The sequence below is a fragment of the Ursus americanus genome, chromosome 3 (genome assembly GCF_024610735.1).
Source record: "Ursus americanus isolate L20-20 chromosome 3, mUrsAme1.1.p, whole genome shotgun sequence".
Classification (NCBI taxonomy): Eukaryota; Metazoa; Chordata; class Mammalia; order Carnivora; family Ursidae; genus Ursus; species Ursus americanus.
The window spans coordinates 17,555,002-17,573,184 of NC_142129.1; the positions used below are offsets into that span (position 1 = coordinate 17,555,002).

At 42.4% G+C, this 18,183-nt stretch overlaps 1 protein-coding gene and 1 pseudogene across 1 annotated transcript in view; both read right to left on the reverse strand.

Annotated features, from left to right (window-relative positions):
• NUP205 (nucleoporin 205) overlaps positions 1 to 13,979 on the reverse strand; it is a 95,065-nt gene extending 81,086 nt beyond the window's left edge. The window contains exon 1 of the mRNA XM_045792582.2: positions 13,849 to 13,979. Coding sequence (XP_045648538.1) covers positions 13,849 to 13,936 — 88 coding nt within the window. The 5' untranslated portion in view covers positions 13,937 to 13,979. The remainder of the gene's footprint in view (positions 1 to 13,848) is intronic.
• LOC123789491 (SREBP regulating gene protein-like) lies at positions 7,659 to 10,340 on the reverse strand (annotated as a pseudogene).
• Positions 13,980 to 18,183: the final 4,204 nt, after the last annotated feature.

Genomic DNA, 18,183 nt, shown 5'->3' on the forward strand with positions numbered 1-18,183 from the left:
ATGTTGGGCAAGTTCCAAGGATTGAAGAGGCATTGCTGCTTCCGCTTTTCCTCTTTTGGCGCCCTGAACATCACATAAGGAGACTTGAGCTTGCCTCCCTGAAGATGAAAGACCATGAGGAGAGAAACCTAGCCAGCCTCCAGCTGTTCCTATTATCCTAGCTGAGATGCCAGATATGAATAAGGCCACCTTGGATCCTCCAGTCCTAGCTGAGCCACCAGTTGGTTGCAACTGGTAAGTGAGCCCAGCCCCGATTGCAAAATTGTGAGCAAGTGAACAGCTATTGCTTTAAGCTACAATTTTGTGATTTGTTATGTTCAATAAACAACTGATTTGGGGCACGGGTGGCACAGTCGGTTAAGCGTCTGACTCTTGATTTTGGCTCAGGCCATGATCTCAGGGTTGTGAGATGTAGACCCACGTTGAGCTTCACACTGGGCATGGAGCTTGCTTAAGATTCTCTCTCTCCCTCTCCCTCTGCCCCTCTCCCCAAAAACAAACAAACAAAACCAAGAAAACTGATTTACTCCAGGAAAGCAACTCTGTCTTCTTATATTTATGTTCTCTGCTCCTGCCCCATCTCTGGCTTGCATGTACAAATCAGAAAAAACAGTTCCCAGAGCTTGGTGCTTCCATGACCTACTGGCAGAGAGATGGCACATAGAATTGTGGTTCATAGCAAAGACCCTAGAGCCCAGCTTCCTGGGCTCAAATTCTTTTTCCTTCACTTAGCTGTGAAACCCTCCTTGGTGAATCAGTCTCCACATCTCTAAATGGGGATGATAATATTAGTACCCTCACAGAAGAATTTTTAAGAAGCTGTACTATATGAGTGTTTGTTAAATAAAAATCAATTATTTCTAAGGCAAAATAAGTGCTAAATGGAGGTATAGTAAATTACTTAAAACTAGTTTAGCCAAAAGTGCACTGCAGGGGCACCTGGCTGGCTTGGTCAGTAGAACATGCGACTCTTGATCTTGGGGTTGTGAGTTTGACCCCCACGTTGGGTGTAGAGGTTACTTAAAAAAATTAAATCTTAAAAAAAAAAAAAGTGTACTGCAGGGACGTCTGGGTGGCTCAGTCGGTTAAGCGTCTGCCTTAAGTTCAGGTTATGATCCCAAGGTCCTGGGATCGAGCCCCACATAGGCTCCCTGCTCAGCAGGGAGTCTGCTTCTCCCTCTCTGTCTGCCCCTCCCCTCAAATGAATAAATTCTTTTAAAAAGTGTACTGCAAATGTGGAAACATGTAGCAATTAAACAATGTGTGGTTTCTCTGGGGTTAGGGGTAGGGCTCTGCCCCAATCAAATTGATCCATTATTTGTAACTTCCCTCACTGCCCCTACTAGTTGAGTTTTAAACGTATACACAAAATGCTTTGGGATCTTAAAATAAGGACAGTTATTTCTTATTTGGAGTCTGGGAAATGAAAATTAGGTAAAATTACACGATGGAGGTAGCACTTGAATGTACAGGATTTTACAGGGTCGTGAAAGTGTATGAGGACAGAAAATGGGGGAATATGCCAGTGACAAAGTGATGAAGTTCAAGGTTTGATACCTACAGAGCTGCAACACCTTCTCTGGACAAGGCTTAGAAATTCAGATAGGTTTCCAGTTGTATGATTTTCCATATCCTGCCCAGTGGAGGACCCCAAGGCATAACAGATTCATTGCTATGTGTATGTGTTGACCCCAGCCAGTGGCCAGTTAAGTTTGCAGTTGAAGAACCACTGGCCTTGGAGTACAAGTGGTCTCTGGTGGAACAGGAAACAAATTTGCCCTAGATTTTTCCCTGGAGATGCACAACCCAATGCATCAAGTAGGCTCTGTAGAAGAGCTTCCCCTTCACAGGCCGTATCACCCCACTAGCCTCCTAATGGGTCTTCCTGCCTCTGGTCTCTTATTTGACTTACATTTCACACCATAACCAGAAGGATTACTTCATCCTCTCCCCAACACCCTCCACATCCTTGTCACCGGCCTGAGGTGAAGTGCAATTCTTAGAACGGCCTACAAGGCTGTTCATGACCAGGCTTCTAGAGGCCTCTTCAATTTAATCTCACATCCACTCACTTAGGCTCTTCTTCAGTGACTGCTGTAGCGACTAAGATACACATTCTCAGCCCCTCACCTTCCCAAGACCCTTTATCAGTGCAGCCCCTTTCTTCATGGGGTATTCCCTCCAGCGACTGTATCACATCCTCCTTCCCTCTGAATCTTTGTTGGCACTCTCTTCGTTAGCCTCTTTATCTGGTTGGTCCTCTCAGGAAATCACCTCCCCCCACCCCACTCTTACCTGAGGCTAGATTAAATGCCCTCCTGTAGGAGCGCCTGGGTGGCTCAGTCGGTTAATCTTAAGTATCTGACTTCCACTTGGGTCATGATCTCAGGCTCCTGGAATCGAGCCCCACAGCCAGGAGTCTGCTTGTCTCTCTCTCTCCCTCTGCCCCTCCCCCCACTTGTGTGCACCCTCTCTCTCTGTCTCTCTCTTTCTGTCTATCCCTCTGGACTGAAAGCTCCACACAGAGGAGTAGAGGTGCCAATAGGTACCCAATAGACGCTCCCTGAATGACTAAGGGTGAGGAAAGGTCATGCCACTGTCTTCTACTCATTGCCAGACTAAACTGTGGAATCTTCGAAGACAGCTTCATAAACCACCACCTCTCTCGCCAGCCCCTGAATACTCTAGGGTAAGAAAGCCAGGACCCTCTTTCCCTGATGTATGGACTACCAGCACAGACCTGAGGGGAGAGGGTACTCCACATTTCCTCTAGTGAAGAACACCACAGATCCAGCTAGGGAGCTAATTAGCTCCAGCTAATCCCCTTGAGAGGCTTCCATATTGGCATGTGTGGCAACTTGGTCCTGACAAAACGTGCCTGACACAGAACAGGAAAACGAGGAGTAGTGGAAAAGTGCTGGTGGTAAAGTTTTGATTTGTTTTGTTTTGTTTTTTTAAACCTGATTGGGAGTCTGGACTGTACTCTGGGCATTCGCAGGGCACAAGTGTGAAGGATAGTGGGGTGTTACTGAGGAAAGCAGAGTGCTGTCTGAGGGTGCTGACAGAGCACAGCATCCATCCCATCAGAAGAACACTCCAAGAGAAACTATGTACAAGGAACAAGAAACCATTAATTGAAATAAACTACCGCACTGTTCAGGACATGATGTAAACTCAGAAACAAAGGACAATAGGAAATATTTCCTAGTGCAGACAAGTGCAAACTAGATAAGTCAGAGAAAGAGACTTTAAGGAAAACTCCAGATTAACATGAAGCTGTTGTGTGGGGTCATTTCTCTGCTTCAGTTTGGCTTTGGGATTTCCTTCCCACTTCCAGGAACCCTTGAGATTCAGGAAGAGACTGATACACAGTGTAAGGTACAGCGTGCTGGCACAGTGGAGGGGAGACTTCTAAGACAGCTTGCCTGGAATCTAGATTTCTACTTTTCCTGTGACTTACTGTGGGAGAGTTGAGTAAGTTATTCAACCTCTCTCAGCCTAAGATTCCTCTTCTAGTAAAATAGAAATACTTTCCTTATAATGATGTGAAGATTCAGTGAAATATGAATTTAACATAAAACACTTAAAAGACATTCAGCTGTAGTAATAAGGACGATCAGACCAAAGAGTAATGAGGGTAAAGTATGGGGATTAAAGAAAAGAAAAAGGAGCCATGGAATAAGAGTGTCTGATAAAGATGTATGAATGCAGTACTATAATAGTTTAGCATCTGTGAATTCTATTAATGAGGCTCCCACAGTAGTATTAACTCAACCATGTTACACAACCCTATACATATTAAATTGCACATTTAATAAGCACATAAGTAGTAATAAGACTAAACGCTTTTAAAATTAGATAGAAAATTGATGTGGGTGCAGGAAATCGGAGTTGAATTTACTGTGATTTTAAGATTTCAATCTCCAGCCACAAGTGTGACGAATGCAAAGCAAGGTAATCATTTTTTAAACGTAATTTAAGAAAAAAAAGGTACTATCCAGCATTGAAATATTGTTGCTTCTTGGTTTCAATAAAATTACATCTTTATAGTACCTAGAACAAGGCTGGGTACTCATTATTTTTTATTGTGGTAAAATATACATAACCTAAAATTAACCATTTTTTAAGTATACAGTTCTACGTCATTAAGTACCTAGAACAGTATGTAATACCCCATGGTAGATGATCAATAAATATTTGTTTAATGACTCATGGTACAGGAGAAAAAAGTCGGTATACAAGGCAGAGTTAGATTGAGAGACAAAGAATACCGAGAAGGGTCCAAGAAAAAAACCACAAGCAATATTAACAAATATTTCAAATTGAATGAAAATTATGTCTCTTGGAAAAGCAAATCTAAGTAAATGTATGGGGAAGGAGAAAACAATAAATAAGTGGAAATCAATGAAATAGAGACTGGAAAAAGAAAGAGAAAGCCAATGAAATCAACCATTTGTTCTTTGGAAAAAATAAAATAAAATTGATAAATCTTTAGCTTGATTGATCAAGAAAAAAGGGGAGAAGAACACAGATTGTCAATATCGAGAAGGAGGAAGTGTCACTTCAGATGCTACATGCATTTAAAAGATAGCAAGGTTGGGGGGCCTAGGGAGCTCAGTCGGTTAAGCATCTGACTCTTGATCTCAGGGTTCTGAGATCAAGCCCCAGGTTGGGCTCTGCACTGGGCTTGGAGCCTGTTTAAGATTCCCTCTCTTCCTCTCCCTCTGCCCCTTCCCCCTTGCTTGTGCGCTCACACGCACTCACACACTCTAAAAAATAAATGAATTTTAAAAATTTAAAAATAAAGGATAGCGAGGAAATACTATGAATTACTTCATGCCAATATGTTTGACAACATAAATGAAATGGTCAATTTTCCCTAACAGACAGAAGTTTCCAAAATAGAAAACCCACATAGCTTTTTATGCGTTAATGAAATTGAGCTTGTAATGATGAACCATTCTCCCAAGAAAATTCAAGACCTCTATGACTTACTTGGTGAATGTTGGCAAATGCTTAAGAAATGATGACAATCCTGTATGAAATCTTTTCAGAAAACAGGAGCACACACTTTCCAGTTAATTTTGAGATCATTATTAACTTGATAAAGTCAAAAACACTACAATAAAAGAAAACTATAGGCCAATTTTACTTGTGAACATAGATGCCAAAATCCTTAATAGGACAAACTACTAAAAACAGCAAAACAAATTCAGCAATATATAGAAAGGATAATGAAATAGAGACTGGAAAAAGAGACTGGGCTTTAAAAATTCAATTTTAGGGGTGGCTGGCTGGGTCAGTCGGGGGAGCACGTGATTCTTGATCTTGGGGTCAAGAGTATGAGCCCCGTGTTGTGTGTAGAGATTATTTTCAAAAAGGTAAATAAAAACAAATAAAAATAAAAAATTGGGGCAGTGGGGTGGCTCAGTCAGTTAAAGCATCTGACTTTGGCTCAGGTCATGATCTTGGAGTACTGGGATCACCCCCACACTGGGCTCCGTGCTCAGGGGAGAGTCTGTTTCTCCCTCTGGCCCTCCCCCTACTTGTGCTCACTTGCTCTCTTTCAAATAAACAGAATACTTAAAAGAATAAACATAAATAAATAAATAAAAATAAGAATTCAATTTTAGCAGTTTCTTTTCTATCATAGAGGGACTGACTCTTACTAATTGTTTTCAGGAGAGTAAATGGCAAAGAGAATTCTAGTATGTTTACCCACTGATATTGATCAGCAGAAATCTTTGGATAGGCTAACCCTCCCTCCACAGGACACTGGCAGTCACAAATCTAGATCTCTTGCTTTTCTTTTCCCAAGAAGACAGACCATTCTGTTTCTGTTAACAAATTTTTGCTTTGTTTGTGGTTCATTTTTTTCCCAGAATTAATTGGCAACCTCTTGACGAGATTGGGACACACTCTTGTCTCTGGATTGGACTTGGTCTTCCAATTTCTTTTTTTTTTTTTTTAAATATTTTATTTATTTATTTGACAGAGACAGACAGCCAGCGAGAGAGGGAACACAAGCAGGGGGAGTGGGAGAGGAAGAAGCAGGCTCCCAGCAGAGGAGCCCGACGTGGGGCTTGATCCCAGAATGCCGGGATCACACCCTGAGCCGAAGGCAGACACTTAACGACTGAGTCACCCAGGCGCCCCTGGTCTTCCAATTTCTATAACACATTTGTACTCTGTCTCTTAGGATTTCTTATGCTATTAGTATTTGTTTCCCCCCAAATTCATATACTGAAATCCTAATTCCCACGTGATGTATTAGGAGGTGAATGAGATTAATGCCCTTATAAAAGAGGCTCCGGAGAGCTAGCACACCCCTTCCACGAGATGAGAATGCAATGCAAAGTGTGTAACCTGAAAGACAGCCCTCACCTGACTATGCCGGCACCCTGATCTTCCCAACCTCCAGAACTGAGAAATAAATTTTGGCTGTTTGTGAGTCACTCAGTCTATCATATTTTTTTAAATTTCATTTATTTATTTGAGAGAGAGAGCATGAGCAGAGGAGAGGTACAGAGGGAGAGGGAGAAGCAGACTCCCTACTGAACAGGGAGCCCAATGCAGGCGGGGCTCAATCCTAGGACTCTGGGATCATGACCTGAGCAGAAAGCAGATGCTTAACCAACCAAGCCACCCGGGCGCCCCGGTCTATGATATTTTGCTATAACAACCTGAACGGACTAAGACAGATTTCTAGCAAATGACCATTTCATGCAAAAGTGTAATCACTATTTTAGTTTATAATCATGATTAATTTTGCTCTCACATTATTTGGCAAATTAATTGTTTAATGAAACTGACTTACGAGTATGAGAGTGGAGACCAACTTCCTCTCCAGCTAACTTTCAGCAACTAGCTGAAGTACCTGGCTCAACGGACAGCTGAATGAATGAATCGTGAATTTGCGAGGTAAACTTTTTTTTTATAAGCTGTTTTCGCATTAAATCTGTTACATTGCTCAAGAGTTCAAATAAGCTCCAAAGAAAGGCTGATACCAGTGCCAACCCACATAAGACAGACTCATCCAGCAGACTGAGTACCAAAAAGAACGGGATGGTAAAACATCCAGACATGCACATTTCTTTCACTTACAAAGTTTGATTTAGCATCGCGAATGCACATAGAATCCAAAAAGTCCAGTGCAAACTAAATAGATGTTTGGATCGGACATTAAAAAACGATTGCCAGACACTTCACCCTCTGAGAAAGTTTATTTAGGGGGACAAACTACTTGGGGAAGATAAGTGTCCCTGAATATATTTAATTCATGGCACGGCATCTTCCTATATAAATAACACTATCATTTCACACTACTCCAAAGAAATCCAATAAATAACTTTATTTATTGGGTTCGATGAATCTTCGATGATAGAGGTGTCCCGGAGTGCCAACACCTCTATAAGCTTGCCTGTTATTTGTTCTTGAATGTGACCCACTGGCGTTTCCAAGCCGCTTTACAGAACAGTTGCACGTGAGAGAGCCCAGTAGAGCGTAAGGTCTGAGCACAACCCAAGAACTGGCCAAAGCCAACGCTTCCATGTGGTATCTCTCTTCTTCCAAGCAGACTAGAGAATGCTGGAGCATGGCTTCAGGCCACAAGTGCTTTGGGAGCACCTTCCCCCTGCAAAGTCCTCCATGCCCGTCATTCAGGGAAGAGCGAGCTCGGGAGGGCTCTGTCCATAGTGAAACTTGGCTATGGGGTCCCTATAGGTGTTCTTGTGCTGCACGCTCTGGGATGAGGTCCTGCATTTGGCCAAACACAATTCAAAGTGATCTTCAACGCCATGCAGAAGTTCTAGAATGTCTGGGCTGCTGGGTGCAGGGAGCTCTCGAGAAGTAGCTTGTTGGGCTGCAGGCAGCAGGCCTTGCAGTCCTCCTAAGCTCTGCAGCAGCCTGGGGGCAAGCTGCCGTCACAACGGGACTGCTTTGTGCCAGGGACCCTGACATTACAGTAGCCATTCACCAGCAAATCCTTCCTTTCACAAATGTAGCCTAGTTGGTCGGTGATGAGGTCCTTCCCTCGAATGCCCACTCCTGTAGCCCAGGTGAAACTACACTTTCCACAGAAAGGGCTGGGCATGGCCTGGAACCTGGAGGAGATCCCGATCCCTCACCGCCCTTTCCTCCTGCTTGAAGGTGCAGGTGAGGAAGCCGAACAGCGATAGCCCAAAAACCAGGGCAAGCACCAACCTCTTCCGAAGAAGCAGGTGCCACGGCCGCCAGATTTACCGCATCCACACGGATGCGGGGCGCAGTGGGCGTGGAGCTGGCCAGGCCCCGGGCCTGGTCCGCATGACCCCTCACCCTCCTGGCAGGCGCAGGCCCCAGCACCTCCCCAAGGACAACCTCTTTTTTAACCTCATTCCCCAATCCTAGGGCATTTTGTTATCTTGTTACTATTTTATCAGGCACAATTTCACAAAATGTTTGCTTCCCTTTTTGGAGAGTTTTGAGTAGGAATAATCCTGTTTTAGAGATGTGGGGCTGGGGAGTAAGTACAAGAATCCTTTCAACAACCAGGACCAGTCCAGGACTTGAACGCAGATATGGGAGGTAGTACTACTTTCAGTTATGCAGGACATTTCCACTTAGGGCCAACCAAAAGAGGTTTGAACACCTGAATCTGGGCCTCCCTAGACGGTCACACCCCCCACCGGGCCATCTTGGCTTTCTTGACCTCTGACTCATCTCAGCAGCACCCCCACCCCTAACCTGCTCGTGCATGGTGACCTAATGGAGCTCTGAGAAGCATCTAGTTGCTATTCAGATAGGAAGCTTGAATCGGCAGCAAGTGGAGACCGTCCAGGAGGGCACCTCGCTTGCAGGGGCCACTGCTGGCTTACTGGCTCCTGGGTACTTTGAATCATGACTCTAATTGCAGAGTCCTCCACTGGTCCCATCAGTCCTGGACTTCCACTGGAGGTGAAACTGTATTCTTATATCTAACCTCAATTTGCTGACCCTGAGTACTCGGCCCAGTTAAACTTTGGGACACTGGCTGGTTAGCTGGGCAGGTGGTTCACTCTCTGCCTCTGTCCCAGCCCAAGTGGGAAGGGCCATGTGACTCAGAAGGATAAAGACAAGACAAGGTTGAGAATGGGGCAGTTCAAGCAGGTGTTGCTCATTACCTAGGAGCTGGGCAGAGACTGGAAACCAACTCTGAGCTGACGAATCTGCTGCAATGGAAGGCCCCCATGAAGGTTGGAGGACAAAAGGGAACAGAGCCTTGGGACATGGCCTAAGGCTGTGAGACATGAAATCCAGGAGGCTGCTGCAGAGGGGTCTGTAGGCTTGCCCTGAATCTAGGGGTACTACTGTTAGGGCACCATCCCAACCTAGATGATCACAGTGTGATGCCAACTAGCATTAAGATGAACTGACTCTGGAGCATCAGGGTGGCTCAGGCAGTTAAGCATCTGCCTTCAGCTCAGGTCATGATCTCAGGGTCCTGGGATTGAGCCCCGAGTCAGGTTCCCTGCTCAGTGGGGAGTCTGCTTCTCCCCCTCTCTCTCGAATACATAAGATCTTTATTATTATTATATTTGAAAGATCTTATTTTTATTTATTTGTCAGAGAGAATGTGTGCAAGCAGGGGGAGCAGCAGTTAGAGGAAGAAGCAGATTCCCCACTGAGCAGGGAGCCTGATGTGGGACTCGATTCCAGGACCCTGCGATCAAGACGTGAGCTGAAGGCCGGTGCTTAACCACTGAGCCACCCAGGCATCCCAATAAATAAGATCTTTAAAAAAAAAGAAAAAAAATTGAACTGGCTCAGTGATTTTCAAAATTGCAACTTGTGACCCATTAGTAGATCCTGGAATAAATTTACTGGAGTATTCCTCAACTTTTTTAACTGAAAAAAAAAATACAAAATAGACTGTAACAGAAAATATCAGTGTCTTACAAGTAATAAGGGTATGTTCTGATTTGTAAAATTTTGTTTCAGCTGTATTTTGTGTAATGTAAACTAGGTCTTCAGGAAAAATATATTTCCAACTAGAGGTCATGTAAACAAAAGTTTGTTACCAGTGGCTCTAATTCTCCTTGCTCTGATTTCTTGCAATCTTATCAAACAAGCTATTGATTTGAATTTAGCTGCTCACATAAAGGAGATGGCATTAATCAGTGATTATAAGTATTCAGTTGCTTGATAGTTTTATTTCTCACTGTGGATTAATAAATTGGCATTCTGATTTTACTATTATCAATCTCTTATGAATTCTTTTTTAGAAAAGAATTAGAGAGACAGCAGGAGCACATAAGCAGGGGGAGGGGCAGAGGGAGGGAAAGAATCTCAGACTGACCCCACACTAATGCAGAGCCCGCCATGGGGTTCAATCTCACAACCCTGAAATAATGACCTGAGCTGAAACCAAGAGTCAGATGCTGACAGAGCCACCCAGGCGCCCCTTAATGAATTCTTTTTAAGCATGAGTCAATTCCCTACTGCCCACACTCCAATGGGTAATTAACAAAACAGATTTCCAAGCCAGCCAGTCTGAAGACTGAGTATCAGAACAAGATTGTTTCAAAGCAATGACATCCTTACTGACCTTTTCCTTGCCCTCCTCACCTGCCTCCCAACTACCCTCCACCCAGCAGCTGAGGTGGTCTTTTTGTAACATAAATCCAGTCCTGGCACTTCCCTGCCTAAAACCTTTAACAGTGTGTCATTGTTAAGTTGAACCAAGTAAAATCATTGGTCAAAATGAAGATCAATGATTTTGCATTGACCAATCTAATACGTAAAATGGGAACTCCTTGTGTATAAGGACTTGTGTGAGCTGGACCTAATCTCTTCCCTCTCTTTTACCCATGTTATCTTCATCATTTTTTTTTTAACAGTAACCCACAATAAGAAATAAAAGAACTATGTTTTAGGGGCGCCTGGGTGGTTCAGTTGCTTAAGCATTTGACTCTTGATTTCAGCTCAGATCCTGATCTCAGGATCATGAGTTCAAGCCCTGCGTTGGGCTCCATGCTGGGTGTGGTGCCTATTTAAAAAAAAAAAAGAAAGAAAGAAATACATTTTACACTGCGATCCAGGATCCACATATACATAAGCAAATACAACATGCTTCAGGTCGTGACTGATACATAACTTCCTAAGAGAAGCTATCTTCAATCAACCTGTGCAAATGGATCTCATCTCAACCTTGATTCTCTACCATTGCATCCTATTCATTTTTTATAGTACTAAGCATAATCTGAAGTGTTACATTTACTTATTTATTTGTGAGAAGAGAAAAGCAGTCCCCTGATATCCAGGCACTGACCTGATGTTATCACTTAGGCCTTGGTGTTGCTATGAGCTGGCCCGGCACTCACAGCCAGGTCTTGATAAAGTTCCAATGAACATAAACAATATCACAGTATCACACAACACCAACATGAGACAACGGCATTCTGTGACCATGATGAATCAAGACCAAAACAAAACCACTCATAATCGTATCTGAGCAGAGGAAATATTAACATTCTTCAAGCTACAAAATACCAAATATTTTCCCTTCAGTGAATATAAGTGACTGCCACTTCTTTCCTAATTGTAGCTGTAGCCTCTGCATAAATAAGATATACTGCTATGTCCAATGATAGACTCACCCCCACTTCCTGCAAGCACCCGTTACAGAGTAACCCTCTGTTTCCTGGGACCTTTCCCAAAATTACCTAACCTAACCCCAAGTCCTTTAAGTCCTTTCTAACACCCTCTTACCAAAATGCCCCACGGTTCCCCATGGTGTGTATTCTCCTGCACAGCAACGAGTTAATAAACCCAACTTGTTCAGCCTCAAGTATGGTTCTCGGTATATTATTCACCAGTATATCCCCTGGGACTTGCACAGTGCCTGCCACTTAAGAGGTGCTTAATATCTTGGATAAACAAATAAATGAATGAGAATAAGAATAATTAATTACTTAATTTCCACCTTCCTGCACAGAGGTGGAGGACCTGTCTGGGTGGCTGGCCGATCTTTCTAGGAGACAGTGTTCTGCCTTGCTGTGGGACTTGAGAGCTATCAGCTGTTATTAACACCCTCCTTAAACGCTTGGTGATCTCTTTTATGACCATCTCGCCTGCTAGTCAGATAAGTTCTCATTCTTTTAAACATGCTCAAACCTGATTCTTCCATGAGCTTGGCTTACTGAGTTCTCAGCACTTAAATATTTTCTAGATTACAACTGGCAAAGGTGAACCCTGATCCCTGGATCCTCTGTGATGCTCTTTCCAAGCAAGAATTTCTTAGACAAACTTCTGACTCCGTCACTCACCGCATCTAGCTATGTGTAATATTTCATCTCTATGCTGAGGTTCACTAAGCCTCCATAATTTTTAACGCTCTTTCTCTGATAACAATAACCCGTGCTCGTTACAGAGCATCTAGAAAACACAGAATGGTGCCAAGAATAAAAACTGAAATTAGGGGGCGCCTGGGTGGCACAGCGGTTAAGCATCTGCCTTCGGCTCAGGGCGTGATCCCGGCGTTATGGGATCGAGCCCCACATCAGGCTCCTCCGCTATGAGCCTGCTTCTTCCTCTCCCGCTCCCCCTGCTTGTGTTCCGTCTCTCGCTGGCTGTCTCTATCTCTGTCGAATAAATAAATAAAATCTTAAAAAAAAAAAAAACTGAAATTAGCCACAATCCTACAGGCAACACCTTGATATAAATGCTTCAGTAAACTCTTTGTGTATGAAACATTGTCCGCATCCCCTAGAAAGGTTTCTTAGAAGTAACATTATTAGTTTAATATGCATGAATTTCTTTAAATACTCTCAATAGGTAATTGCAAAATTGTTTTAAAGACTTTACATTTCTGCCAGAGAATGTACCTGATTCTCCAACCTTCACCAACACTAAATATTACTATTTTAAAACATACATTATTAGGAAGATTTTCTTTTTAAATGGTACCTAATTTTCACTTTTTTTTTTTTTGCTGGTGAAGTTCAGGAATTTGTTCAAATAAATTTAAGAATCCAAATATTCTCCCTACCCTATTTTGAAAACAAAATTAAACAAACAACGCCTTTAAAATAATGTTATATAGTAGTTTTCTCACATAGACAAACTATTTATTATAGGACCTTCATGAATATGAACCCAAAATGAGTCAAGTCTGATACTGAGAGACAATATTTTAGATCAACACGGTGGGGGCAAAGACAGGACGTGCAGTTTACATATTGATATACCATGTTAACTTCAGAGTTCTTGGTGGGGGAAGAAATTGCTAGGTCATAATTTCAAGGCAACAGGGCTTAGAAAAAGATTTCTATAAATTTTGCTTATTTATTATGTGCTCCTGGGTTAAGCCGTGACTAAGATTAGAGACATGAGGGAAAGGAAGGTCGTGTATTCCAGACAAAAATTCATCTCTGCCAAAGGTTCAAAAATACCCAGACATTTCCCTAGTGGTGTTTTGCAATTCTTCATATTTGCATTTTTCTCATAACAAAAACCCTAGCCTGCAGCCAGGCTGTTTTACCATCTCCAACATTCTCTGAACAAAACTGCCTGGATCCAGCTTTCTATTTTTAACCCCCTTGAAACTCTTTTTGAATTAATAACTTGATCTGTGTGTGTGAAATACACTCTGAGCTCTGAATCGCTTCAATTGTGTTGCATTCCATTCAGGTAAATTCAATCCAACAAACATTTTTTGAGGAAACCCCCCCAATGAAAAACAAATGATTTTTTTAAAAAGAGGTCTGTAGGAGTAACAGAGAGATCAACACATAACCACATTACATTACTCCGTGACTCTCCATGCGATACAGATGGATATAAAGGACCGTAAAAATACAGATAAGGGACAGGAAGAAAAACTTCTCTTACCTCTGTTCCTTTTGTTGAATGGATGGATCAAGGGTTTTTCAGGAAATAGAGGAGAAAAAGAAGAAAGCAATTTTAGTTTCTTTCCCATACCTACAAACCTACCCCTCTTGCAATTTAAGCCCTAGTTAGGCTCCTAGATGGATCCGGAATCGAGGTAAGTAGCCAAAGCTTTGGGGCAGTTGGCTGCAGATTTATTGGGCAACAGGAATGGGCCACGAGAGTGGCAAGAGGTGTTGAAAACTAGATCAGGGGGTGCCTGGCTGGCTCAGTCCGTTAAGCATCTGCCTTTGGCTCAGGTCCTGGTCCTAGAGTCTTGGGATCGAGCCCCACATCAGGCTCCCTGTTCAGGGGGGAGCCTGCTTCTCCCTCTCCCTCCTGCTCATGCTCTCTCTCTCACTCTTTCTCTCTCTCAAATAATCTTAAAAAAAAAAAAAAACTAGATCAGATATTTTAAGAGGCAAATGCATGTGCTGTATTTCTAATTTTTTTTACCACTTTATTGAGGTATGATTGACACACAAAAAGCTGTACATATTTAATGTATACAACTTGGGAATGAAGTTGGGGATAGGTATGTACCTGTGAAACCATCACCACCATCAAGGCCATAAATATATTCATCTCCTCCCAAAGTTTCCTCCCTCCTCCATAATCATTATATTGTTATTCATGTGTGTACATGTGTGTTAAGAACTACTTATGAACTACCCTCTTAGCAAATCGTTAGCTAGAGGTACTATGCTGTATAGCAGATCTCCAGAACTTATTTATCTTTTTTTTTTTAAGATTTTATTTTATTTATTCGACAGAGATAGAGACAGCCAGCGAGAGAGAGAACACAAGCAGGGGAGTGGGAGAGGAAGAAGCAGGCTCATAGCGGAGGAGCCTGATGTGGGGCTCGATCCCACAACGCCAGGATCACGCCCTGAGCCGAAGGCAGACGCTTAACCGCTGTGCCACTCAGGCGCCCCCAGAACTTATTTATCTTGCATATTTGAAACTTTGTACCCTTTGACCTTCACTTCACCACCCCCATAGCAACCACTTCTACTGTCTGCTTCTATGAGTTGGACTATTTTACATTCCTCATGTAAGTGAGATCAACTGCATATCTAATTGCATGGACCTCTGCAGGTTATGAAGTCCTCCTTCCTTCATACATTATCTCATCTGTCTTTATACCAACTCGGTAAATGAGGAATTATTCTTCTCCAATTTTAACAGATGAGAAAACTGAAGCTCAGACAAGTTAAGTGACTTACCCAAGACCGTCCAGAGAGTGACACAGCTCAGCATAAAACCTAAGTCTTCTGACTACAAGTTCAGTGCTCTTTTGGGAAGAGGAATGCCCAAATAACATTATAAGGCATGCTGGCGTTATCTGTACCTGCAATGGCTCCAGCTTCTAGAATTTTATTTTAAGCAAACTCTACATCCAATGTGGGGCTTGAACTCATGACCCCAAGGTCAAGAGTCATATGCTCTACTGACTGAGTTAGCCGGGCACTTCTCCAGCTTCTAGAATTTTATTTATTTTTTATTATTTTTTGTCAGCTTCTAGAATTTTAAGGGTCCCCTTTCAACTTGTACTAAAAGGTAAACCTAAAAGGAGAGGGAGTAAGGAGGAAGCTTTTAGTTTATACTATTGATTTAGGCAAAAGATGCAGGCAAAACATAATGCTCTACAATTTTCATGTGTCTCATAAAAAGGGAGGTAAAACTAAAGAAGAAAGCTAGACAAGATGAACTATAAGAGTATCATACCATTATCCTATTTTCGTGATGTTATAATAATTATTAGGTAATAATATATAATACTCAAATACTACTTATTGTTAAGACATGGTAAGAATATTAACATTCTAGGTACTGTTTAAGTATTTTAGATATGTAAACTTATTTAATCCGGCCTCTAAGAGGCAGGTACAATTAGGATTTCCATAGATGAGAATATAGATGAGAAATCTGAGTACAGAGAGTTTAAGTAAGTTGCTCAAAGTCAGACAAGCAGGAAATGATGGAATCACGATACAAAGCCACAGAGCTGGACCTCCCAGGGCCTCTTAACCACTATGCCATACTGCCTCTTCCAATGCCTGCAAAACTTCCAAGAACAGCCGGACTTTGCTTTGACCTAAGCTAGGGATGTCGCTCCTCACTGTGTTTCCGTAACACCTTACGCATTCCTTGTCTAAACACTCCTCACATTTGCTGTAATCCTTATTTATTTTTTTTTAAAGATTTATTTATTTGAGAGAGAGAGAGAGTGAGCACAAGCAGGGGGAGCAGCAGAGGGAGAGGGAGAAGCAGACTCCCCGCCGAGCAGGGAGCCCCACGTGGAGCTCGATCCCAGGACCCTGGCTGGGATCATGACCCAACCCGAAGGCAGACACCCAACGACTGACCCACCCGGGCACCCCTCTGTAATCCTTATTTTTTTTTTTTAAAGATTTTATTTATTTATTTGACAGAGACAGCCAGCGAGATAGGGAACACAAGCAGGGGGAGTGGGAGAGGAAGAAGCAGGCTCCCAGGAGAAGAGCCTGATGTGGGGCTCGATCCCAGAACGCTGGGATCATGCCCTGAGCCGAAGGCAGACGCTTAACGACTGCGCCACCCAGGCGCCCCACTCTGTAATCCTTATTTAATTGTCTTTCTCCATAGTCTCAAAGGTATGGAGGCAGATTCTGTGACTTGCTCATTTACCACTGTAACCCAAGTGCCTGGCTCAATGCTTGGACCATTGTAGTTGCTCAATGCGGACTTATTCAAATAATTATTAATCTCACGAGCTCTTCTATAACGTTGACTGTGTGCCAGGTCCTGCACAAAGACCAAATATTTAAAAATCCTATGAAGTATGTACGACTTACAGATAAGGAAACTGAGGCACAGAGAAGTTGAGTAATTTGAACAAGGTCACAGACTAGCAATAAATTACAAAGTCCAGATTATAACCAAGGCTCTCTGACTTTGGAGCCCATGTTCTTCGCTGCTACGTTGATGAATACATGAATGAATGCAGGAAATATCTATCTGTATGTACTATAGAATCTGGGGCTGCTGTTCCTTAGGCTTGTGTGGTCAAGTAGTTTTCTTAGTGGCTTCTTCACGGCTTCCTTTACGGCTTGAATTTGTTACTTTTCATTGGCCTCTTCCAGTGGAAAGACGATGGACATTACAATTGAGACCTGACTGAGTGACGTACCAGATATTTCTGTCTCAGTTGCTCTTTTTATTTAGTCTCTACAAACGTCTCAAGGTGGGAATAGCTGTCTAAATCTTTGGAAAAGAATTAAAGAACTGAATTCTCATAGCATTGCAAGATGTCAGTAGAGTGCCAAGTGGGGGAAAAAAGGCTAAAGGATTTATTTTATTTCCAAACATATAGCATTATTTTGCTGATATCCTCAGATTCTAAGCAAATTGTGAAAAATATTGAAATACAATTAAACGTACATATTTAAATATTTAAACAGAAACTTCTACAATGACATTTTTACAGCTTATTATTTACTTGATTTGTTCTATAAAAGCTTATGACATGAAAATAGGATCCTTATTTTTATTTATTTTTATTTTTTTTAGACTTTTTTAAATTTATTCATTTGACAGAGAGACAGCCAGCGAGAGAGGGAACACAAGCAGGGGGAGTGGGAGAGGAAGAAGCAGGCTCCCAGCAGAGCAGGGAGCCCGATGCGGGGCTCGATCCCAGGACCCTGGGACCACGCCCTGAGCCGAAAGCAGACGCTTAATGACTGATCCACCCAGGCGCCCCAGGATCCTCATTTTTAAATACTGTTTGATACCTACTGGGATACCAGGAGAAAAAAAAATGCACAGTTGGGAAGTAAATGTGCCTGAACATATAAGGATTTTTCTTTTTACTCTTAAGTCTCTTTATTGGTATAGGACTTGGACTTGGAGTCCAAGTCCAAGGACTTGGAATGAGAAAAATCACACAGAACTATGCCCTGAACAATGGAGCAAGAATTAATCATGATCAATCAAGTGTATATTTTCTCCCACTTTATTCTCATCAGAGTATGAAACATACAGGCCACTTCAATGTGTGGCACTGGGCCTCGTGGGCCTGCTGGTGCTCAGTAAATACTCGTTGAAGAGAGAGTAACAGAGAAGGGAAGATACAGTTTGATAGCCAACCCCTATGTTCTAGTATGGCTCTTCAAAAACGCAGATCAGTCTTTCCAAAGAAATAAAGTGAAACCAAAAATCCTGTTTTCTCTAAGTTTTTGTGGCAATCAAACCCAGAAGAGAAATCAGAAAATATTTAAACCACAAACCAAAAGTCTTTAAACGGAGTAGTTTTTCAAC